Below are 25,622 nucleotides of genomic sequence, written 5' to 3'. Positions count from 1 at the left end.
GAGATGAAAAGAAAAAAAAATGGAGAACCCAAAAAGTGATGAATTGAACGTGTATAAATGGGGCCACGTAGAGTTGCTGAGGAAAGCAAATTGATTGAGGAGCCGCCATCGTCGTCGTCGCTGTGGGCAGCCGGTGACGGGAGGCTCCTCTTGTTGAGATATATACAGTACTGTCGCGATGGCGGGGCAGTCACGTAAATGGATGATACTGGTGGCGACGATATGGGTTCAGGCATTCACGGGCACAAACTTCGATTTTTCAGCGTATTCTTCGGCTTTGAAATCGGTTCTGGGGATCTCTCAGGTGCAGCTGAATTACTTGGCCGTCGCTTCCGATCTTGGCAAGGTGTTTGGGTGGTCCTCCGGCCTGGCGTTGATGTATTTTCCGTTGTGGGTCGTTCTGTTCATGGCTGCTTTCATGGGGCTTCTTGGTTATGGCGTCCAGTGGCTTCTCATAAGGAACATCTTCACCTTGCCTTATTTCCTGGTAATCTCTCTCTCTCATTATTCATGGTTTTGGAGCTTTGAAGTTGAAATCGGAGGAGAAAATTAAATTAAGGTAGTTTTTTTTTTTTTTTTGGTTTGATTTTAGTGGAATTTCATATCTGTTTGACGTTTTTTCTTGGTGCGGTTAAACCGGCGGAGAGACATCTCCCACCGGGAATCCCTCTGTTTTAACTCGAAAATGGTGATTTTTTCTGTTTTATAATCAAAAGCAAAAAGAATTTTTTTTTTTAATTGGTCATTAATAATTAATAATTAATAGCCTCAGGTTTTTAATTAAAAAAAGAACATATGGTGGGACATCCTGCCGATTTTTGCAGAGATTTTTGTGACCTCTTTTTGGTCCTATGTGATGTCCCCAAATATTATTTTATTTCCCACTTAAAAAAAATATTATTTTATTTTTTGTGAAATTTTTTGTGTGGCTAAGAATAAATAAAAATTGTTAAGATTTTGAACGAGTGTCCCAACATTGATGGAAGTTAAGACAGTTGGGTACGTGCTGACCAGTTTGTTCACGCTTCTAAGTTCTAATCACAGCATAACACGTCTCCATGGGGGACCTCTTATTGGTTGGATTGTTTTGACAATCTCAATAATAATAATAATAATAATAATTATTTTATAAATATATATATATATATATATATATATATATATATATATATATATATATATATATATATATATATATAAATATATTTTTATTGTCTGATGTCGGTATCAATAATGATTTTTTCACTCGTTAATAGCTACATGATTTAGTTTTTTACTTTATTATTTTTTGTATTTATTATGTATTTATTTATTTACACAGAATCGGAACCTTCACGAAAAATTCTAATTTTGCCCATGAAGTCTCAATACGAGGGAAAGCTATAATGACATTGCTTAAAGGTTGGGAGAAGGATCCTTTCTCTTTAAAAAAAAAAAAATGGGGAGAAGCTGGTTAATGCAAATACAAGGGGTAAAATTGTCTTAACGTTATAATAATTTTTTTTTTTTTTTTTTTTTTTTTTTTTTTTTTTTTTTCTTTTAACACTAACCGGCTCATATCCATTTTATTTGAAATGAAAATGATTTTATTCGGAAAAGTTTCCTAATACTCATTTTGTAATATACCCGGAATTAAAGATTATATCAATGTCTTTTAAACTATCAAAAATTTACGATATACCCATTTTGTCCTTAAAAACGACAAAAATGCTCTCTTTTTTTTTTTTTTTTTTTTTTTTTTTTTCCAATAAGACAAAAAAATACCTCTAGAAATTCGGCAAAAAAAAAAAAAGAAAAGAAGATTTTGATCCTCCGAAAAAGTTTCAAATCTAAAAGCAAAAGTGCATAAATTTTTGTTGTGTTTAGATCGCAGATTTTGAGAAGAAATTTTATTTAAAATATTAATTTATAAGTGTTGATGATCTTGTATGGAATACGTTAACACATTCATAGGTGTTTTAGTACAAATTCTAAATAATTATTAATTTATTATTGTTGTTGTAACTATTATAATACTCTAATTAAATCTTAATCTTTAAAATATACCATCCAAACAATAGAAATTTAAATTGATGAGATTGAAATGCCATAAATGTAGTTAAATCTGACATTTTGAAAACTTTTTAATTCTTCGTCCAAACATAAATAATGAATTGTTTGTTTAATGGAGGATACAGGCTGGGTGATTTGAACGACAGTTGCCTGAAATTCCAAGACTAGAATGGTGGCTGGCTAATTTTAATCATTAAATTTGAAATTAGTAATTAAAATAATTTTAAGCAACTATTTCTGTTTTTTTATTTGTTGTTCAGCAGACTGCTATACGACTGTTATACAACTAGAATGACGTGACAGTAAAAATCAACCATTGATTTTTCTTTTCTACAAGTCCTTGTTGATCTAAATGCTGATTTTTCACTGTCACGTTAGCCAAGATGTATGTGAGACAAGAATGTAGTAAAGTGGTGCACATACATGTTGTCCAAATTAAGTATGTGGGTTCCTTTATTATGTACCTATGCTTATTCTATTCACTTATGAAGAGCATATGTAACTGTATAGGCGAAGCTAACATTTGGAATTTGGGGTGCAAAATTGAAAAATAAAAAGATTTGGGGGGCAAAACTAAAAAAAAAAAAAAAAAAAAACTTAGGGTAAAATTTTAACTTTCAAAGAATTATAATAATATTTTAAAAAAAGTGGCTTGGGGGCCCCTCAAGCTAGCTTCGATGTAGCTCCGCCCCTGTGTAATTGGGATGATGTGCCCGTGAAAATCAGCCGTTTATTTTTCTCTTTTACAAGCCCTTGTTGATTAGAAGCTTGATTTTCATCCGAGATGTATGCTAGACAAGAATGTAGTGAAGTGTTGCACATACTCGTTCTCCGAATTAAAGTATGTGGGTTCCTTAATTATGTACCTACGTATATTCTATTCACTTATGAAGAGCATGCATGTGTAACTGATATAATGTGATTGAAAATTTGCTATTGATTTTTCCTTTTTACAAGTGCTTGTTGATTGAAAGGCTGATTTTTTACTACCTCGTTATCCCTAATGAATGCTAAACAAAAATGTAGTGAAGTGCTTCACATACATGTTCTCCAAAGTATGTGAGTTCCTTAATTATGTACCTATGATTATTCTATATATTCACTTATGAAGAGCATATGTACAAGAGTTGGTGAAATTTTTAACTGATATTTTTACACTGAAATGGGGTGAATGGCAAAGACAACGTTCAAAATTAGGACATTAATTCTGATATTATGTTAAATCATTACTTATTCTAAAATTTTAAATAATTTAATTTATATTCTAACGCTCGCCTACCATGAAACTTGTGGCAGGTGTTTCTTCTCTGTTTGTTGGCTGGGTGTAGCATCTGCTGGTTCAACACGGTCTGTTTCATTCTTTGCAATCAAAACTTCCCAGCCAATCGACCTCTTGCAATCTCACTCACAGTAAGCTTCAATGGTGTAAGCGCCGCCTTGTACACTCTTGCTGCCAATGCAATCGACCCCTCCTCCGATTCGCTCTATCTTCTTCTCAACGCCCTCATTCCCCTGCTCACCTCCATTGCATCAGTAGTCCCAATTCTCCGGCAACCGTCTCTAGACCCGCTTCCCCCACACGCCGTTCGACGCGACTCCCTCATATTTCTCCTCTTGAATTTCTTAGCCGTCATCACCGGCATTTACCTTCTTCTCTTTGGTTCGACAACATCAGACAAAACAACAGCACGTCTGCTGTTCACCGGAGCCCTTTCCCTCCTCATCCTCCCTCTATTCATCCCCGGTGTTGTCTATGCAAAAGACTGGTTTCATCGCACCATTCATTCCAGCTTCCGCCTCGAAGAAGCCTCTGGCTTCATTCTCGTTGATGCCGATGATCTTGAGCTTCATAAAGAGCTTGTCCTTTCCCGCCATGCCAGCAGTATTATTAGCCCCATTGTGAATGGATCGCTCACTGATCAGCTCTTGAGCACACAGAAAGCAGGAGAGATTGATCGTCAAGGGTGTTGTAAGAGACTGTTTGTCAAAGACCAACTGGCAATGCTCGGGGAAGAACACCCAGCAGGAATGCTTGTTCGTAGGTTCGATTTTTGGCTTTACTATGTTGCTTATTTTTGTGGAGGCACAATTGGGCTTGTGTACAGTAACAATCTAGGACAGATAGCGCAGTCATTGGGACAAAGTTCAAACACTACGACCCTCCTTACTCTCTATTCGTCCTTCTCCTTCTTTGGCCGCCTGCTTTCTGCAGTACCAGACTTTATACGTGGGTAAGTAACCACAACTATGTATGGATATCATGATATCAACAGCATATATGGAACACAAAAACTTAAAAAGATGAAAACATCAGATTATTTGCTATTCACTCTCCCGCAGCCGTCTTCTACACTTCAAAATCTAATAGTGATCCGATTTTAAAAGCCATATCAACTTTGGAAGATAAAAAGATAGTCCTTAGCATTATTCCCCTCTAAAGTACGTCATTGAACCACTTCTATGTTTATCTAAAATCATTCCTTTTCTTTCTCTGATCTTTCCGGTTGTTTTTGGAGTTCAGAAGGCTGCTGTGGAAGAGAATAGCAAATAATTAATCTGGTGTACGTTTTTCGTCTTTTTCAATTTTTGTGTTCCACGCTGATGCGTTATTTTCTTATTAGAGGGCAGCTGGCTCAAAGAACCTAGCTAGTTTGTGCAAGATAAGGTTGTTTATGGAGGTCGATCTTTGAGATCGATGTTTTTGTGTTACAACGCTGACTATTACTTGCGCAGGAAGTTTTATTTTGCAAGGACAGGATGGCTGACTGTTGCACTCCTGCCAACCCCAATAGCTTTCTTCTTGCTAGCTTCATCAGGCAGCGGGCTAGCACTGCACGCAGGCACTGGTCTAGTTGGGTTGAGCTCAGGGTTCATCTTTGCTGCTGCCGTTTCAATTACATCGGAGCTGTTCGGACCCAACAGTGTAGGCGTGAACCACAACATTCTCATCACCAACATCCCAATTGGGTCACTCGTGTACGGCTATCTTGCTGCTGTTGTTTATGATGCCAACATAAGCTCTGGATTAGGAAACATAACGAATATCATGTCTGAATCGTCCGAAGTTTGCATGGGGAGGAAGTGCTATTTAGTCACGTTTGTTTGGTGGGGATGCATATCGGTTGTGGGTCTGGCTTGCAGTGTGCTGTTGTTCTTCAGAACCAGACATGCTTATGATCATTTTGAAGAGAACCGTAGATCGACGCAGGTCTACGAGTAATGCTATAAGTTTTCCATGTGTTTCTCTTGTATCGATCAATATATCCCTTCAAAAAAGTGACGTGATTTTTAAAATCACCGTTTGACTTGTAATTAATCACTATTGAATTTTGATTCAAAATACCATGCCATTTTTAGAGGGACATTAGGGAAACTTTTAGAATTATCCGAACTCTATTTATACCGTGCATTGCAGAGGGGCGATGATTATAATTGTACAGCTATACCATTGTGTACTTGTTTTTAGGCCCTACAAAAATGAAACGAGAAGTTTGGAGACAGAGAGAGAGAGATCTTCCTAGAATGTATGGGTACTGAATCCATGTTCAATGTGGTGATAATCAAATTTATAATGGAGGAAGAATGATAGTGGGTCACTGAGTCTTATGGATATGTATTGACTATATATGTATATAATTGGGGTCCTCTTTTAATAGAAAAGGAGTGATATGTGTGTGTGTATATATGTAAAAAAATAATTTGGGAAAATTATAAAATTGGAGGTTATATTTGTGGTTTGTGCTACAAGAATTATCTTAAGGATCCTTTTATGTGGTATCCTCTGGTATCAAATCGATCATTCTGTATAAATTTTCACTATTTTTCCAACTGAAGCTATATAAAATTACAATCCTATCCCCAAAATGAAACAAATAAAAATTAAAAAAAAAGCCTTATACAAAAAATTACAAATATGCCCCTCAACTCTGAGGAGATAAATCTTAAAGGTGGCAGGCCCGACAGTTACTCCTTAATTTAATTATGGAATAATTGCATCACTGGTCCTTGGAGTTAGCTTAAATTACAAATAACTCACTGTGGTACAAAAAGTTCATGGAGGGTCCATGTGATAAACTATAATTACGAATCACTCCCTAAACCCGTTTTTCATCTACCAAGTTAACAGATTCCGTTAGTTTGTTAAGTTATACCTAATAGAAAATCGACACGTGACTACCCAAGGCATAAGAGAGGCCATGCGCCACTCCCAAATGTGGTCGCGCCACTCCCGGCAACTACCCCTTTGCTATTTTCTATTTTTTTTTAAAAAAAATAAAATAATTTTTAAGTTTTATTTATTTATATATTTTTTTTATTGTAATTGACACGTGTCGATTTCTTATTAGAAGATATGACATAGCAAACTAACGAAATCTATTAACTTGATAGACGAAAAACGGATTCAAGGAGTGATTCATAATTATAGTTTACCACAAGGACCCTCCATGAACTTTTTATACCATAGGGAATGATTTGTAATTTAGGCCAATCCCAGAGACCAATGGTACAATTATTCCTTTAATTATTTAAGAAATGTTACATGCCACACAAATATCATATAAAGCTAACGTGCATGATAAAGTCTAATAGTCATTAGATACGTAATAATTTTTTTTTTTTATTTTTTTTAATAAGGATTGATTCAATGGTTCCTAAACCATCCCTGAACCATTTTCAATGGTGACTAAACTAGCCCCATAGGCTGTTGGGATGGTTTGGCCACTCTTTGTTCCTTTTCGGGCACTCTTTGTTCCTTTTCAGAAGTGGTTGAACTACGCCTCATGGCTGATGGGCGGTTTGGTTGTCTTGGACGTGTGTGTCCCATGCGACATTTTTCCGTATATTTTAATGCCAAATGCTAATCGATTGTGTAACTACCAGTGTAGTAGTTGGAGAAAGTCAAGTGTCACTTCTTTTATTTATTTATGTTTTTGCTTCTTCTTTTTTTTTTTTTTTTTTTTTTTTTTCCTTCTTTTTTATTTTTATTTTTATTTTTATTTTTATGTTTTAAGATTATTTTCGTCCTATTATTTTATTAGACTAGGGTTTCGTGTTGTAACCTATATAAAGGCATGTTTTGGTACTTCTAGAGGTAATATATATATATATATATATATATATATATATATATATATATATATATAAGCTTTGAGATTGAATAAAATTACTAGAGTATTATTCTCTTTGTTCTTCCAACAATTGGATATGCGATCATTGAATCAACTAATTATTGATGTCTTAATTTGTTCCTAATATATATTCTAAGTAATTAACAGGTTCCAAGAAGAATTTTGATCCGGTATATATAGTTGCACAAATCAACGGATTAAAAACTGATTAATTATTTTATTTTCTTACAAAACCATATTTAATTTCTATATGCCTCCCTACACCAGACTTTCCAAATTTGGCCAATTAACATCAACCAATTAGGTTGGTGCTCTCCCTTGACTCAAATTTTCGCTTATAAAAGTGCAATTATAAGGAAGAAAAAGATATGAAACTTGTTAATTATGTTATAAATCTATATTGAAAAATGGGTATTTAATTAATTCGCATTTTAAACAAATATTCAAAAGGAAGAAAAAGAAAAGCAAATCTATATATAGCCTAATTAAGGATAGGTACAAAATGTTTCATTTTTGATACAAAGGAACAACCTCTCATATGCCAATCCCATCTTCTGAGCAGTAAACATGGAAGCTGCATATTTCTGGCATGCCTTTCCCCTTTGGGCAAGCCTCTCTGAGCCTTCTCCGACCACTGCTTCCAGTGCCTCCAACAACGACTCCACGTTCGGAGCAAACATGTAACCAAATTCATCATCAACAAGGATAGAACCTTTGATGCTCGGAAACCTCGAAGCGACGACAGGCTTCCCACTCATCATCGCCTCCATTAGAGTAAGATCAAGCCCTTGAGGTCTAAGCGTTGGATTCACAAATACGTCAATGGCGTTATAGAAAACCCTCAATTCTGATGGACTCATAGACCCTAAAACTAGAACTTGAGGCCCTAATTCCTTGTACCTGTTAGAATATAAATAAAATGATTAAATTCATCCATTAATTTCTATTAGCTTAAGCTTTTAGGATAAGTGGTGATTTAACATGGCATCATAGCAAAGATCCCGAGTTCAAACCATATTTCCATCATTCATCTCACGTTTCAAATATTAAATGCTTTACGTTATCAACTTAATTAAACTTTTAGGATAAATGGTGATTTAACAATACCTTTGCTCCCATGGCCCGGATCCAGCAACGATCAAATAGACATCAGGGTGGTTGGTTATGAGCCTGGTGAATGCTTCAAAAAGTAGAGGATGGCCTTTGTCCTTAACTAGTCTTCCAGCCACGCCAAGTACTAAACTTGCATTATCAGGAACACCAATCTTAGACCTGAAATTAATGCCTTGTTTCAAATCCTTTCCAAACTCCCCATCATCAACACCATTGAGAATAACATGGACTCTTTTGATGGGGATTTGATACACATCTCTAAGCATTTCCCCACAACTATCACTTATGGCGATGTGATGGGCATAGTTCTTAAAGAATCTTATCTCATTCAATACCTTTGGGACTACCCCTTGAATGCTTTGGTTGAAAGCAGGAGATATGGGCTCCTTTGGTTTTCGTGTTAAGTCTTGGAAAATATCAGATTGTAAGCTCTCAAGGGCTATGCCATGCCATGAAACAGCCAGATTTTGAAGCTGACGGGCTATCCAATGAGGAAGTGCAACGCTTTCTGAGTGAACCACATCGAATGGTTTGCCCTGATCCTCTTCCAAAAACTGCTCCCAAGCTTTGTTATATCGCCACCGGCCCGGTTCGCCTTCATGGCAATGGATGTGGGGGGAAGAAGATTGGCCTCCATGCTGCTTTGGGGATAATATTGGACCGTTGCCGTCGGGGGGAGGGGAGGTGAAGACATGAACTTCATGGCCGCGGCGTGCTAGAGCGGTGTGTAGGGTATGCGCGTGGCGCTCCATGCCGCCGGGTGTCGTACCAATAGGCCACTTCCTAGAGAATACTGCAATTTTAAGAGCAATAGGAGGAGGATGGCGGTCGTCAAACGGAAGGCGATTCCACGCGAACAGGGTGGTTCGGAGATCGCCGGACCAGGAGGCGGGTTTGGCATGGGAGGCAAAGGTGGTGCATATGGAGGTGGTTGTGGGGGTGTGAAGGAGAAAAATGGCTGGGATTGTGAAGAGAACAATGAAGAAAAGGGTGGTGCATAGATTGGATTGGGAAGGGGAAATCATGGCCTTCTTAGCTTTGTTGTTGTTTGCCATTTGAAAATGGTGGCATGGATGGCTTGTTTGGTTCTTCGATCGGTTTGATTAGTATACTGATTTTTGTCTGAAAAGTTGGGAAAAGTGGGGGTGGTGGGCACGCACTGAAGCAACTGGTTTTGGTTGGGAGTTTTCTTTTAGTGCGTTTCTCACGCCTCTTCTTGAGGAAAAAGTGGATTTCATGTGACGGCCAATATTATATGATATTCTTTTTATTTGTGCGTTTAATTCACAGCAAGAGACTGATATTAATATTCCTTTTTTCTGCTTTTCTGATCTTGCAATATTTCTAGTCGGATTTGGTTTAAGTGTCGTAAAATAACCTTTCAACGGTTCATATTTAATTTTACTCTTTTCTTTTCGTGATGAAAAACTTGGCACGTTCATGGTTTTCGATCGGAATACGTTCATGTTTTGATATTAATCAAAAGAGATATATTATTTGATATTCTCTGTTAACGTGATATTATCGATTCACTTTTAAATGGATCTTAATTTAAAAGAAAATAGCATTTCTATGATTGAAATTGATGAGCAGGGCAGATCTAATTAGAAGAGGTTGGTTTGAAGAAGTGGAATTAATAAAATATGCACGTGATTGTTGACTTGGAATATCCGTCACATTTTCTTAAGGCAGGATTTTCGGTGATTTGTGATGTACTAAATCGATTTTTTATTTTAATTTCTTCTAACAGCCGTGTAGGGAGACCAATTGTTTTTATTTTATCCGAGCGTAACTATGATAGTCCTTACCTGTCAGGAGTCACATACGAGGAGTCAAGACAATGAAAACTACATGCACTTCATCAAGTTCGACTGAATCATATAATTTCATATCATAGCTTGATTGATTCAGTCCCGTCAAAACATAAGTGAGACCCATTGCAATTAATACTAATAAAATTAAATATTTTCATTTGGAGAGTTAAATTTTCATTCTAATATATGCCTAACTATTTGAGAATTTTATTTGATGCCATCTGAACCACCGGGATTAATGGTATCTATAGATGTATTTTGGACTGTTATGGCCCATGGGTTTTCTTCGTTGCTTTATTTTATTTTATTTTATTTTTATGGGGTTTTCTTCATTACTTTTTTGTTAAAGGTGGCTAGTCAACCAAGCATTTAGACGTGCTCCGGTGCTCCCACGCCCAACTTTGCTTGCTCTCTTTGTCAACGCTAAGATGCTTGACTTTGACTAGCATTTGGTATGCCAAGTATATATATTTATATATATAAATCACATGGAGAAGACTTGTATAAGAAGGAAAGGGCCATGGGTGCTTTTTTTATTTTTTTTTATTTTATTTTTTTTTATTTTTTATAATTAAGTCAGTAAAAAGGATTATAGAGGAAGATCTTTTCTACTCTTAATCCGAATGAAAGAGAGAATGAAAGAATATATGGAAATACTTCTAAAAATAAAATGAGAAGCGGCTTATTTAGCTAAAATACAAGCACGATTAATTCTCCTGAGCTTTTCTCCTTATGAAACTTTTCTAATTTAATTTCTGATATTAGTTTAAGTTTATATTTCTTTCAAAGTTGTAATGCTTTAAAAATATCTAGTTTTTCACAAAAATATTGCTACCGTGGCCTCCTAATAAGCAAGGTACCATTTCTTTCTCTTTCCGATAAAAATTTTTTGGATCATAATAAGAATCACTTCTAAGTAAACATAATGGTGTACCAAATTGAACTTTAACATAATATAATAATGCTTTATTCTGCATAAAACTTTAACATGCTATACATAAAATAAACGCTTTCTCATTAAAACTCTTTACTATACCATGTATGAAACATAACCTTTCTCTTTAAGTCTCATTAATATACCATGAGAAAAAAAGATACATTCTCTTTGAAACTCTTTGCTATATATATATACATGAACAAACTCATTCTCTTGAAAATTTTTAACATGCTAATTAGGTTAAAATAAATATTTTCTCTTTGAAACTCTTTACTATGTTATGCATAAACCAACTCTTTCTCTTGAAAACTCTTTAAGAGAGAGGTGAAGAGAGGTCGAGGGTAAGAGAGAGAGATCCTAAGTGGGTGTCCCTGGCCTTAACATAGGTCGGCCAACATTGCTCCACTGAGAGAGAAGCAAAGGGAGGTCAAGGGTGAGAGAGAGAGAGAGAGAGAGAGAGAGAGAGAGAGAGAGAGAGAGAGAGGGGTCAAGGGTTAACACCATAATGATTTAATCCATGTAATTCTAAACACTTTATTCATCATGTCCATAAAACCGGCAGGTCAGAATGACCAAAAACTTTTAGTTGTTTTACCTGGTCCAAAACATTGTCTTGTGCACGTCCTCTCTTCTGATCTTCAGCGGTGGTATCCTGACCACAGATCTATCTTTGAAAATATGCTCGTGCCTTGCAACTGGCCAAACAGATCGTTGATCCTTAGTAGATGATACTTGTTCTTCACATGCTTCGATTCAGCTCCCAATAATCAATGTACATTCGCATAGCGCGCGCCATCCTTCTTTCTTACGAACAATATTGGTGCACCTCATGTTCACATACTAGTGTGAATGAAAGCCTTGTCCGTAAGCTTATGCAATTGCAATTTCAATTTCCATAGTTCCATTGGTGCCATCCGGTAAGGTGCCTTGTGAACCCCCGCGATCAATCCCTAGTACTAAAACGATGTAGATCGAATTCGATCTCCTGATCTTGAGGCAATCTTGGCAGGTCTTTTAGAAACACGTTTGGATAATCCTGCACCATTGGGATCTCCTACAGGTTCGTTTAGACGTCGAGCTTCATGACGCATATATAGGCTAGGAAGGCTTGGCCGCCATCTTGATCTTGTATATACTTTCGTGCTTGAACTATAGATGATATTTGCCCTAATTAACTTTATCCGGCCATCGGCGTAAGCAACTGTCTTAGATGATATTTGCCCTCTATTATATTGGATGGTCAGGCCTAAGGAAATTGTCTTTTCCTCCGCTCTGCCGCAGCAACCAAGGTTAATTCTCTGAACCTCTTCTTCTATCAAGGATGTCTTCATAACGAGGTCCACGAACTCTTCTGTAACGCCTAAGAAAATATAAACTACTTCTGCTAATAAATGAATCTATCTTAATTTTTATTTCTCACTCCACTATTAATTGGTAAATATGATTCATTTTTTTTTTTTTTTAGAAATCTATTGACAGAATCTTTCCATGGATCAATCTTTATGAAATTGCCATCTCTTTTTCCTAGTTTTTTTTTTCCTTCTTTTTATTTTTTGTCTGAGCAAGAAAGTCTAGCCGGCCAGCTGATAATCATACTTCATTGTCATTAATTGAACTATAACTGAAATGTGAAGATTTTATTATACACTCAATTAAGGGGCTATATATATATATGGACATAAATTTTCTACAAATCGGTATATAGGAAATTTAATACAATCAACATATAAGAGTGACATGTATCTTTTAAACATACGAGAAACACATGTTTTTTTTATTAATGCTATTAAAAAAACGAGTGAGAAACGCATGCTATTAAAACAACTTGTATTTCTTACATACCAAGAGACACATGTCAATATTATATGTGGGTGGTATGAAATTTCATACAAAGTGGTTTGTATGAAATTTATGTCATACATATATATATATATATATATGCATGCCATATGCTATTCAAATATTTACATAGGCAACTGGACATGCTTTACAAAATGTACAGATACACACCCAAAAGTGGCATAAACAGCTTGGTAAGAACTGCCTCTTTGACCAGAGATCGATTATTGTTCATGATGTTTTCCTATTGGGAGTGACAGGAGATGCCTTCCTAAGATTTCCACCTCTACTCTCTATCCTCACTTTTGTAGAGACCCCATTATTTCTACTTGGTTTTGGCGATGCTGCCTGCCATTTCCCACAAGTGACTGCCATGTCCTTGTACTGTTGCAGGCTTTCAAGGCTTTCAACTACTGCTGTGATCCTTGGCCTGTCTTTAGGGTTCAAACTTATGCATTGCAATGCTAGCACAGCCATCTCCTTCGTTCCCTTCACAGAATACTGACCTGCAAGCAATATGGGCAGAATCAGGATTTTTGTAATGGGGACGAACTTATATAATGCATAAGCACATAAATACATATAATTTCTATTTATAAGTGATTTTGAGCGGGTTAATTTTAAATAAAAATAGAGAAGTCTTAAATTTAATTTCAGAGTAAACTGTGAACAAAACTCTTCTAGCTTCTTGTGCAGATCTTAGAATAAAAACCCAACAGTAGTTTGAGCCTGCAGTTGAAGAGAGAGCAAAACTAAAAGAGAAACTTAAAAGGGGAGAACAAAAATATAATTTTGGGGGATGAATTTATAAAAAAACATGTACTTTAGGAAGATTTTCAAAACTTTTGAGGGGACATTCGTCCTTCCACCACAAGAAGTAGTTTCGCCTCTGCTAACCTGCCAGTCTTGGGTCCAAGATACACCGCAGCCTTCGGCTACTTCTCAAGTAGGGTTTTGCCCAATCAACCAGATTTTGCTCACTCTTTGCTCTTGATTTATCCATTGATCTTCTTCCTGTAAGTAGTTCCAGTAGCACCACCCCGAAGCTGTAAACATCGCTTTTTGTAGTCAAGTGCCCTGAAATATATATTAACATAAATATATCAGCTGATTTTTATGGCATTGTTGAGTCAATTATTAATAATCTATTGCTTATTACAGTGCTCATGTTGTATCCCCAAAAGTTTTAGAATATAAGATACAGTTCGGTAATAGGTATATATTCTTAATAGGATTGATTATAACAAAGTTTGATGGTCATACTTATTCTTAGCTTTTACTTACCCCAATTCTCCTATAAACATTAGGGCTGACAATATTTTAAACGATCTAAGAATCCGATATGAACCCAACGCGAAATTAAAGGGTTAAGGTTGAGGAATATGATCTGTCTAATTAAATGGGTTGGATTAGAGTTGATCAATATAGTCTTATATTCATGCTTCGACACGATCTGAACACAGCACGTGACATAATAGCAGTCAATTTTTAATATGACTCGCAAACCCGACACGAACCCAATACTAAATTAGAGAGTTAGGGTTTAGGGGCTTTGACCCATTTAATTAAATGGGTCGGGTTATGATTGACTTATATAGCCTTATACTCATACCTCGACACGACCTGAATCTGAGACACGAACACGAATAAGATTAATTAAGATGTAACCTTTTGAACACCAAACCACCTGTAAATCTTTTTCTCTTTCTTTTTTTGCCGTTATACTTAATTTTCAATTGCACTATAAGTTTCTTGACAAATTAAGCAGAGCACTACCTGTTGAGACATATTCTGGGGCAGCATACCCGTAAGTACCCATCACTCGAGTTGTAACGTGGGTGTTTGATCCTTCAGGCCCCATCTTTGCAAGCCCGAAATCGGACAATTTGGCTGTAAAATCCTGTTAACAAATTAAAGGGTGAAAAAACAGAGAAGGAAAAGAGAATCATATTTGGCTGTTTGTCAATCTACTTAATTAAGAAAAATGAGAGAAATGGAAAATACTGAGTCTAGCAAGACATTGGAAGTTTTGAAGTCTCGGTAAATGACAGGTTGCTCAGCGCTGTGCAAGAAGGCAAGCCCTTTAGCTGCTCCTATTGCAATCTTCACTCTTGTGCCCCATGGCAATGATGACATCCCTGCAATGGATCATAACTTGTGGATCAAGAAATGAAAACTGCACAGATATGATGTGTAAAAGCATAGAGAAAACGCTAGTCACATGTGTTATTACTTGAGGATGTCAGTATAGCCCACATAGAATATGTGATTTATAAAAACATTCAAGAGTGCTAAGTCTCGTATTGCTTACTTTTAGGTAAAATTGGGCTTTATCAATTATTTTAAGAAAGTTTCAAATTGGCTACCACGTACTTTTGAGGTGATCGTACAGATATTGTTAGCGTTTTTTCTAAGTTGTCATAGTTTGTCTCAAACTGAATCAGTGTGACCTATTAGATCAAAATACTCATGGGTGCTAAGCATCGCATTGCTTAATTTTGTTAGGTTAAACTGGATTTTATAAGTTATTCTATAAAAACTACAAATCAACTAGTCCTTTTGAGATGATTTTATTAGCTTACTAGATAACTAAAAAAGTTTCAAATCGACTAACTAATCCTTTGGGATGATCGTACAGATATAATTAGCGTTTTCTGTGATTGTTCCCGTCTGTCTCAAACTGAAGCTGGGAGACCTATTAGATATATATAGGATGATACTCATTGCTTCCATGGGAACTAGTAAATAAGCACTGTTTGGGAGCAGGTAAATTGATGAAAAAAGAAAAAGAAAACTAACTTTTGAACAAGTGATTCTCTAAGCTGCCGCGAGGCATGAACTCATAAACTAGAAGCCGTTCTTCTTCCTCGCAACAATAGCCGATGAGTTTAACAAGATGTGGGTGCCTAAGCTGCCCAAGAAATATTACTTCAGCCTACAATTACGACAAAACACATACTGTTAATTAATCATCAATCTGGCAGGGCAAATCAAGTTTAATTCTTACTTTTATATATATATATAAGGTTAAATATACTTTGACCTCTTCAACTAACAGTCATTTTTTATAAAACTTCACGAACTGACATGTGTAACACTTAGACCCATTAAACTACAATTTTATTGCAATTAAACCACTTTTTTGTCATTTTTTTTTTTCAAAATACCCATATTTTCGTAAAAAAAAAAATAATAATCAAAAATCAAAATTTCTTTCAATTTTTTATTTTTTTTTACATTAATCAAATCTTACTCTATGTATTTTAGTATTTAATCAGAATTTATTTATTTTTATATAAATTTTTTAAAAGAAAATGGGGGTATGTTTGGAAGAATGACAAACAAGTGAATTAATTGCAACAAATTAGTAGTTTAATTTATTTGGTCTAAATGTTACACCTAATCATAAAACTTTATAAAAAATAATTATTAGTTGGGAAGTGAAAGTATATTTAAGAATCATATAGTAACATCAACAAGTTAGGTTGATGTTACTATTTTCATATGTATAGAGTCGAATTATATGTGTGTTTGACCTTCATAGTCAACTTGAAAGCATATATCTCTTTCCCTATGACACTAGGGTAGGTACTAGGTAGGTTGGCATCTTCCATGTCGAATGGAAGGAGATTTGACTTTGGCCCTCTAGTGGGCACAACTTCCCTTTGAATTAAATTAAATAAATAAAAATTTAAAATCAACTTCATTTTGTTTTTTTTTTAAAAAATCATCATTAAATATGTAGGATCTACACGTAGATTTCACATATTCAATAATAAATTTGTACATCTTTTATACAAAAATGACCAAAAAAATATGTAAGAAAATAAAACTAAACATGTCTCTTATACGTAGGGTAAGGTCGGGAGCTTATCTAAAATAATTCATACGCTTGATTGAAAAACTATAAACTTGAGACGAAAAATAAAAGGAAGAATAATAGTAATATTAGTGCATCCTAATCCCTTTAATATTAAAAAACTTTCTTCTTGATCATGTTGTTTGTTTAGGAGAATAACCTTCTTTTTTTTTTTTTTTTTGATTCTTTCTTTTGAGCTTAAAGAGAGAAAGAGAAAGAAATAAAATAAGAGAAAAAAGATTTATAATGGTCCTTCCAATTCTAGTGTTCTCTTTAATCCGAAGGATGAGCAAAAGTCGTATGAATGATGATTTTAAGGTCTGATTCGTCATAATTTTTTTTTTTTTTTTTTTTTAAGAAAAGAATTAGATGCTCTAACTTTACTATATTATGTCTCACCAGCTAGATCTCATTACTATATGTCTATTAATAGAGACGGAGTCAAAAATTCATATAGGCAGGGATTAGAAATCAAAAAAATTTATTGATAAGGACTAGTATGCTAAATTTTTATTTTTTACATTTTTTTATTTTTTTATTTTTTGGAATTGAGGGGGGGGGTCATGGCCTATACCAGCTTCTCTTAAATCCGTCTGTGTTACATACATGGTTCTCAGGAGAAAAAAAAAATAAAAAAAATAAAAAAAAATTGTATAATGATACGTTACAGAAGAAATTTCAATTAACTTTTCTGAACTTTCGTCACTTTAAAAAGTTTATAATATCACCCCTCCTGTCAAAAGATAAAATAACTCTTATACCCAAGTAAACTTTATAAAATTACAAAATTGCCAAACTATTCATGTTTTTTTATTTATTTTTTTATTTATTTATTATTATTATTATTTTATTAAAAAAAGAAAAAAAAGAAGAAGATAGAAAGAAGAGACTATATATAACGATATTTTACAAGTAAATAATGTATTTGATATATATATATATATATATATATATATATATATATACTTACAAGCCATTCGCGGTGTCCCTGTAAGCCTTCAATGTCGAGAAGCTTGACGGCAACCGGCTGAGCCTTCAAACCCTGCCTGAAATTGTCGTCTATATAACCCTTATGCACCGTTCCGAACCCCCCTTCTCCTAACAAGAAGTTGCTGGAGAAATTCTGGGTTATGGCTCGCAGCTCGCTCACCTGAAAATCATACAAGTCCGGCCCGAAGGATTGCGCCAGATCTTCGTTGATGCGTGTTGACGAAGAGCAGCTGAGATCGGAGAACGACAGTCTCCGAAACGAAGGCAATGGGGCAATGTTCTTCGAGAACTCCGACCTCGATGGCCGGCACCGGCTGAAGTTGCCAAGAATTGTATGGTCTTCGGCTGAACAGCAGTACTTTGCGGTGAAGGGTCTCCATGGCTTCGATTCCCTTGTCATTTTTGGACGGATCGAGAAGCTAGAATTGAAGGAAATGAGCTGCTGCTTAATGGGTGTACAAAGAAACCAGTGGCTGTCTGTTATCTTAAAAAGCTAAAGAAGGAGATCATCGAGAAGGTAGAAAAAGATGAAGTTTCTTCAACTGCTCTAACCACTCTACTAAACGGGATAATTTGTTTTTAGGCTTTTTCTTTAACATTATCTTTGTTCCTTCATTTGTCACTTTCCCTTTGTCTTCATGCAAGTGCTCTCAATATCTTTTGATTTGAGTGAGTTTATAAAAATTTGTGATTTGCGTTTTCAAATTGCAGTTAAATGGCTGATTTTTTAAAAACGTATGATTTTTAAGGTTAAATCGTAATTTTACTAAACGCTTAGCTACGTTTTAAGAAATCACATTTTTAAATCTTATGTTTTAAAATCACAAATCTAAACGGATCGTTTGTAAGCGAGAAAGCAACTTATTTCGAGTCATTGACTACAATTATTTTCTAATTCAATAATAGGATTAGCCCTAAGTTAATCAAATTAGAATAAAGTTTTTGTCGATGAGTCTATTTAAGTCTTTTGTATTCCTATAGAGATCAAAAAGTGATGAATAAACGATTTTTTATTCTTTGAGAGTTTTGCTTATTTCTTGTCTTGCGTCGGTGAGAATTGACGGATTCTCACCGGCGCACTTGGTGTGATGTTGGATTTATCGGTTTGGTGAGACGTCAATCTCATATCGTTCTTGTTCTCGATCCGTGCTGCGTCACTTGTGCTAGCTAGGCATTAAAATGTTTGAAAATGGATTCCAAGTTCCTGATTAATTTAGGGCAAGTATCCAATTTGCCTTTATGCTTGAATGACAGGATCGGAAGAACCCCTTAATTAAAGAGGTAGGCAGCCGGAAAACTTTGACTACGTTTCTATCTACCTAACAGAGTGTTTGCTTTCGAAACGTCAAAAAAAGAAGAAAAAAACGGTGTAATGATATGTATTGGTGAACCCCACAGTGACGATATATATATATATATATGAGAGCAGAAATTTGGGTTTGGGCTAGAACTAATACGTTGGAGCAGTTGAAAGCTGAGGTAGAATGATGTTTGCAAATGTACAACCCCTCTGCCTGCTCCATTAATTGCTGTGAACCAAAACATAGGATCCCATGTCACTATGACAAAGAGATTATAAAATATTTGCTTCTAGGGTTTGGAAATAGAGTTTAAAAATTAAAATCATTTAATATAATGTGACAAAGTCACAAAAGCATAACCTATACAATCCAAATGGCAAATAGTGCATGTATTTATGGACACATCGTCATGTTTTGTTTTTTAAATAGTTATGCGAGTCGAATCGGGTCTACCCAATATGATTTGTTTATAAACGAGTTATATGGATTATGTGGTGTCATCCATTTATTTAAATTGATTGTATCAAAATTATTTGTGAAATTTAATCCGTTTAACTAAAATGATCGTATTAAAGTTGACCCTTGAGACTTGAGTTAACTCAACACGAATCTGACACGTCAACAAGAATTGCAAGCCGAAGTTGTTGAGATAGATTCCGGTACGTGACGTGTCGATCAGTAATTTGCCCGTATGCTCCTTTCTTCTAAACATGCAAGTAAAAATTGCGTTGGGGGGTGCCGACAATTCCGCTCCGATGCTTAAGTAAGTGTATTGTTCTGAGAGTAAATGTGCAGAGTAATGCTAGGGATTAATTAGCGTACTTCAATATCTGATGGATCTCTGGTATTTATAGAGTTTTAGGAGCAGTTAATCGATTCCCAACACATAAGGGAATCGGTAGTTGATGAAGACGTGGCATCGGGTGCACGGATATTTTAGGTCCTTTATGGGTGACTTGCCATCGATGAGGCTTTGGACGCACGATCTAGTTTGGTATCGTGCGTCGTGTCCCTTGGATCCCGGGTAATCCCGAGATATACACGGACGTAGGTGTTACAAAGCGTCCGGGTTGGCAACCCGAGCCGGGTGGTCGGGTTGGGTCGGTTGAACCGATTTGGGCCCAAATGACAGGATTGGGCCCGGATGGATTAATCTCTCTTGAACGTTTGGACTTGGCTGGGTGGACCCAATGGGCCTGGTTCTCGGGTTGGGCCTGGCACCCGAGAAGACCAATATTCTCCCCAACAGAAGTAACTTACTTGAATTTAATCTTAGGAGCCTAGGTAGACATATTTTATTATTAATATATACAAATAACAAGTTAATTACCAATAAAGATTAGAATAAAAAATAATAATAATAATAATAATAAAAAGATCACACTATACATATAATTTTCCTCAAAATATATCTCTTAATGATATATTAGAATTTATTAAATATGAAGAAAAGAGAGAGTAGAATAACATAATTAACCACAGATATTGTGCTAAAATATGAAAGTACTTATAATAAAATCGCAAAATAACAAGAATCAACCTTTTGATTTTAACAAATATCAATCTAAAAAACATTTATACGATCATTTATTTAGAAAGTAATTAGACACAAAGTTCTTAAAACTTTTAAGTGGGGTTGAAAACCTTGTCTACACTCCCTTAGACCAGAGTTTTGGGAGGGCCATAGCCCAATTCCCCCTAAGGGGTCCATTTTTGTTTAAAATGCTCGAAAATTAGCTTGTGATTTCTCTTATCTGAAATGAACTATTGTGGTATCTCCTACTCAAAATTAGCTACTCAAATCTCGTTCTAAATCAAAACCTAACATCGAGTATCTATCACACCTTTGCTAAACAATGAACTGTTATATTCGCTTCCCTTTTGATGTGAGTCACTTTTATGTGTAATACATGGGGTTAAATAGCTTATACATCCCTGTACTTTACAACCTTTATTTTTTTCCCCATCAATTTTACTTTTTATCACATTTGGTACATGTGGTATATGAAAAGACGGAAATGGTACATCTGTCCAATTTTTCGTCCAAAACTAATGTCCAACCACGTCATCTTACAGGTGTCGGCGTAAATGCGCGACACCTGTCCCCGTGGCACACCTCAGCGCTGACGTCGCTACCATTTTTTATTATTATTATTTTAATGATTTCTTATATATATATATATATATAATAAAAATAAAATAAAAAATCTGGGGTGGCCCAGCCACCCCCTTTGGGCCACATAGGGGTGGCCGAAACCACCCCCATTTGGCTTGGGGGTGGCCGAACCACCCCCGTGGCTGGGCCAAAACATAATTTATTTATTTTTTTTTCACTTTGGCCCTTGGGGGTGGCCGAACCACCCCCAGACCGGCCGGTCTGGAGGTGTCCGAGCCACCCTCTAGGCCAAAATGGGGGTGGGCGGCCATCCCATGTGGCCCAAACGGGTGGCTGAGCCACCAAAAGATTTTTTTTTTTTAAAAAAAAAAAAAAAACTTAAAATTAAAAATCACAATTTTTTTTCCAATATATACCCATGTGGTTTTATAAATTTCATAATGTGCCCCTTGTGGTTTGAATAAATATCAAAATTGAACCCTTCATAAAAAAAAAAAAAAAAAAACAAAAAACAAAACACAATTAGTCATGTGTAACAATTGGAAACACAAAATTATATGCGTGGCTAATTGATACAGCCCAAAAAATGACTAAATGTTTGTTACTTAAACACAATTTTTTTTTCCAATATATACCCTTGTGGTTTTATAAATTTCATGATGTGTCCCCTGTGGTTTGAATAAATATCATAATTGAACCCTTCATAAAATAAAAAAATAAAAAAATAAAAACACAAAACACAAAACACAATCAGTCATGTGTAACAATTGGAAACACAAAATTATATGCGTGGCCAATTGATATAACCCAAAAAATGACCAAATGTTTTTTACTTAAACACAATTTTTTTTCCAATATAGACTCCTGTGGTTTTATAAATTTTATGACGTGCCTCCTATGGTTTGAATAAGTATCAGAAATGGTATCTTGAGGGTGACTGAGCCAAAATGGGGGTGGCAGCCACCCCAGAATTTATATATATATATATATATATATATATATATATATATATATAAAAGAAATCATTAAAATAATAATAAAAAAATGGTAGCCATGTCAGCACTGAGGTGTGCCATGGGGACAGGTGTCGCGCATGTATGCCGACACATGTAGGATGACGTGGCTGGACGTTAGTTTTGGACGAAAAATTGAACAGAGGTATCATTTCCATCTTTTCATATACCACAGGTATCAAATTTGGTAAAAAGTAAAACTGAGGGGGGCAAAAAATAAGGTCATAAAGCACAGAGGGCAAATAGGTATTTAACTCTAATACGTGCATTAATAAGAGAATGATATGTGCAAATAATCTAAATATTATTTACATATAAGAAAACATTTTCGGTATAAAATTATATATAACTCAATACAAAATTAGCGGGTTGAAGTTTTGTATAATTGGGTTCAAGTTAATTTGGGTCAACCAGAATTAACGTGTCAACTTGCTTAAACCATGAGTGATTTGCATAACTCGTATAAAATATAAATTAAATTATTTTTTTTCCAATTAAAAAACCAAACCTTAAAAGAGTAAAAGGCTAAACATACTCCACAGTCACACCAGCAGCGCCGTTTATCACACACTCTTCTATGATTCTCATGCATTTTTAGTAAAACATTTAAAAATGCATGTAAGTCTCAACAACACTATTGTAATTACTTGCATTGTTTGTAGTATGTAATCATTAAACTTTGAGTTTGATTGTAGTATGTATTCCTTAAACCTTATTAATTACTAATGATCTAACAGTCAAGTGGTGCTTAAGCATTGTATATTAAGAAAAAATAGTGCAGGTTATAAACGTGCAAGTTGTTAGGTTTGTCTTTGCAACATTTAAATTCATATACAGGTTGAAACAGGTCAAATGAATTGTGTTTGGATCAACTCAATACGACCTGTTTATTATATGGGTTATGAGGGTCAAGTTAGGTCAACACAACACAACTTGTTTATTAAATGGGTTATGCGGGTTGTATCGTATCACCTACTTGTTTAAATGGGTCATTTTAGGGTTGGAAGGTTTGACATGTTTAACTAAACTAGTTGTGTCAGGGTTGACTCTTGAGTTGACCCAACACAAACCCGACACGCCAACAAAAATTGCCAGTCCTAATAACCTAAGCAGGGTGCAAGGGTGAATGTAAGAATTTAATCTTCGAAGCCTAGGTTGACATATTTTATTATTAATATATACAAATAACAACTTTTTTTTTTTTTAATTGAGTAAGGAAAAGGGTTACAGGGGAGGATATTTCTTACTCTTAATCAGAATGAGAGAACCTGTGGGAATGCTTTCAAATACAAGATGAGAAGTAACCTATTTAGCTAAAGTATGTGCACGATAATTTGCACAACGATACACTTTCAAAGCATTCCAGTTTTTAAAGGAAGATAAAATTAAACTAATATAAGAAATTCAAACTTAATTACCAGTAAAGATTAAAAAAAAAAAAAAAAAAGGTAGATCATACTATTCATATAATTTGCCACAAAATATATTTCTTAATGAATTTTTAGTAAAAATTTTAGAAGGCGGCAATCAGTAGAAAAAATTCACTACTTTAATTTGCTACCATATCAGAATTTGGTAAAATCGTATACCTTATTGTCTAAACTTTTTTTTTTATATACAAGTGAATAAGTGAAAAAGAAAAGAAAAGAAAAATCTCAAGATATGTTAGAATTTATGAAATATGGAGGGGAAAAAAGAAGAAGAGAAGAATAACATACAGGACACAGCTATAGTGCTAAAATATGAAAGTAATTGTAATAAAATTGCACAATAACAAGAATTAACCTTTTTGATTTTAACAAAAATCAATCAAAAACATTTATACAATCATTTATTTAGGAAGTAATTAGACACAAATTTTCTTAAAACTTTTAATTAAGTAAATGTCACCAAGGTACGTAGCTTAATTGGTTGTTGACCACGTCTCATTCGAATTCCTCCCTCCCCCTCTTATGTGAACATGTAAAAAAAAAAAAAAACTATTAATTAAGTGGGCCGGGGTTGAAAACCATGACTACCCTTCCTTAACAACAGAGTCTTGGGAGGGGCCAAATTATATTTGAAATGCTCGAAATTAACTTGTGGTCTCTTCTATTCGAAAGAAACTATTGTGGCCTCTTCTATTCGAAAGTAACTACTCAAATCTTATCTCAAATCACAACCTAACCTCAGGGTATCCAATGCTTTATGTGTAATACATGCATTAATAAGATAATTAATGATCGGTGAAAATGGTCTAAAGATCACTTATAAGAAAACATTTTCAATATAAAAGTAACCCATAAGAGATAATATATAAAAATATATATAGTTAGATATAATTATTGGAAATAGAATAGTAAAAACATGATTACATGAAGCAAAATAGAACAGTTTTTTTATACTAGGTAAAATACAATACTGTTAATTATTCTCATAATCAATTTACAGACTTGGAGGTGTTGTTCCTGGCAAGCTTTTCTTTCATATTTTTGGCAAATTCTTTTGCCTTCTCCAAATTCACCTTAGCCTGCTCGGCTAGCCTTTTGTGTTCTTTGAGCTGAGCAAGTAAGGCAGCATTCTTTCCCCCATTATTGCTGTGCTTTTTTGTTGCCTTTTTCACCCCATCACAGCTCTCACCACTCGTCTTTTCATTCTTCTTTGATAAAACAGATGAGGAAGACGCCATGACCGGTTTATTGGAGCTAATTATATATATATTTTTTTTAATTACTTCCCTTTATACATATTCTACTGATCGATTTTCCTTTTATATATATAATGTGCAATATTTGGTGCTTATATTAACTTAATTCCCTTCATGCCAAATATATATTTGAGTATCATATAATATCTGTAAATTTAATTTTCAGATTTAATGATTTCAATATCTCTACTGATTTGTTCAAATTTATTAATTAATCACGAGGTTTTTAATGTCATTTTTTATGGGTGCATGTGTTAGAAATTCCTTTAAAGATTATAGGTATTTTAAACAAATAATAATTTCTCTTTAACAAATGCCCGGACCCCTCCCATGCCAGAATATATGATATAGTACGATACTTATCTTATATGATTGACTGTAATCAAGTTTGATGATTTGATTACTTTGCTTATGTACTCCGATTCTCATATAAATAGAAGTAAAAGCATTGTAAAAATATCAAGAAATAAGGGTACAATATAATCTTTTAACTTGTAAATGTAGGTCATAGACTGAATCACGTAATTCTTTGTATTTCTCTCTCTTATTCTTTGTATTTATTTCCTTTTTCCCGCTATTCAATTTTATTTTCCATTCCACTACGTTTCTCTTCATTCCCAACCCAACCCCAACAAAGAACAAGAAGCTAGTATAACCAAAAAAAAAATATATATATATTAGTTAACTATTTATGAAAAATGTAAAATTAATTAATGTGGTTTCAATAAATTATAAATAGCTTTCTTAAATTCAGTCAATATAATTTTACCGAG

The 25,622-nt window shown here is 34.7% G+C and overlaps 3 protein-coding genes across 4 annotated transcripts; 1 reads left to right on the top strand and 2 right to left on the bottom strand.

Annotated features, from left to right (window-relative positions):
- LOC133855000 (protein NUCLEAR FUSION DEFECTIVE 4-like) lies at window positions 1-5,550 on the top strand. The gene is made up of 3 exons (XM_062291294.1): window positions 1-487; window positions 3,349-4,283; window positions 4,786-5,550. The coding sequence occupies exons 1-3, from the start codon at window positions 179-181 to the stop codon at window positions 5,270-5,272; spliced, it is 1,731 nt and encodes a 576-aa protein (XP_062147278.1). The 5' UTR covers window positions 1-178; the 3' UTR covers window positions 5,273-5,550.
- A 2,081-nt stretch (window positions 5,551-7,631) lies between these two features.
- On the bottom strand, window positions 7,632-9,491 carry LOC133853805 (uncharacterized). Its single transcript, XM_062289834.1, has 2 exons — window positions 8,289-9,491; window positions 7,632-8,081 (listed from the first exon to the last, which is right to left on the bottom strand). Exons 1-2 carry the CDS (start codon window positions 9,347-9,349, stop codon window positions 7,667-7,669), a joined length of 1,476 nt encoding a protein of 491 aa, XP_062145818.1. The 5' UTR covers window positions 9,350-9,491; the 3' UTR covers window positions 7,632-7,666.
- Window positions 9,492-13,031: 3,540 nt separating this feature from the next.
- Window positions 13,032-18,256, bottom strand: LOC133853806 (probable serine/threonine-protein kinase PBL15). Of its 2 annotated transcripts, none has more exons than XM_062289836.1 (6): window positions 17,714-18,256; window positions 15,684-15,819; window positions 14,904-15,022; window positions 14,661-14,784; window positions 13,782-13,961; window positions 13,032-13,390 (listed from the first exon to the last, which is right to left on the bottom strand). In XM_062289836.1, exons 1-6 carry the CDS (start codon window positions 18,131-18,133, stop codon window positions 13,116-13,118), a joined length of 1,254 nt encoding a protein of 417 aa, XP_062145820.1. In that variant the 5' UTR covers window positions 18,134-18,256; the 3' UTR covers window positions 13,032-13,115. The 2 variants fall into 2 exon arrangements, with proteins under 2 accessions (XP_062145820.1, XP_062145819.1); XM_062289835.1 differs by having other exon boundaries at window positions 14,889-15,022; window positions 17,714-18,253.
- Window positions 18,257-25,622: the final 7,366 nt, after the last annotated feature.

The sequence above is a fragment of the Alnus glutinosa genome, chromosome 13 (genome assembly GCF_958979055.1).
Source record: "Alnus glutinosa chromosome 13, dhAlnGlut1.1, whole genome shotgun sequence".
Lineage (NCBI taxonomy): Eukaryota > Viridiplantae > Streptophyta > Magnoliopsida > Fagales > Betulaceae > Alnus > Alnus glutinosa.
This window is presented reverse-complemented; position numbering and strand designations above follow the sequence as displayed.

Coding starts and splice junctions, on each gene's coding strand:
- LOC133853805 (XM_062289834.1), bottom strand. CDS start 9,349: ATGGCAAACAACAACAAAGCTAAGAAGGCCATGATTTCCCCTTCCCAA. Junction 8,082..8,288: donor TCCGGGCCATGGGAGCAAAG/GTATTGTTAAAT, acceptor ATATTCTAACAG/GTACAAGGAATTAGGGCCTC.
- LOC133853806 (XM_062289835.1), bottom strand. CDS start 18,133: ATGACAAGGGAATCGAAGCCATGGAGACCCTTCACCGCAAAGTACTGC. Junction 15,023..15,683: donor AGAGAATCACTTGTTCAAAA/GTTAGTTTTCTT, acceptor GATCCATTGCAG/GGATGTCATCATTGCCATGG. Junction 13,962..14,660: donor CCCAGAATATGTCTCAACAG/GTAGTGCTCTGC, acceptor TATATATTTCAG/GGCACTTGACTACAAAAAGC.
- LOC133855000 (XM_062291294.1), top strand. CDS start 179: ATGGCGGGGCAGTCACGTAAATGGATGATACTGGTGGCGACGATATGG. Junction 488..3,348: donor TCACCTTGCCTTATTTCCTG/GTAATCTCTCTC, acceptor AACTTGTGGCAG/GTGTTTCTTCTCTGTTTGTT. Junction 4,284..4,785: donor GTACCAGACTTTATACGTGG/GTAAGTAACCAC, acceptor TTACTTGCGCAG/GAAGTTTTATTTTGCAAGGA.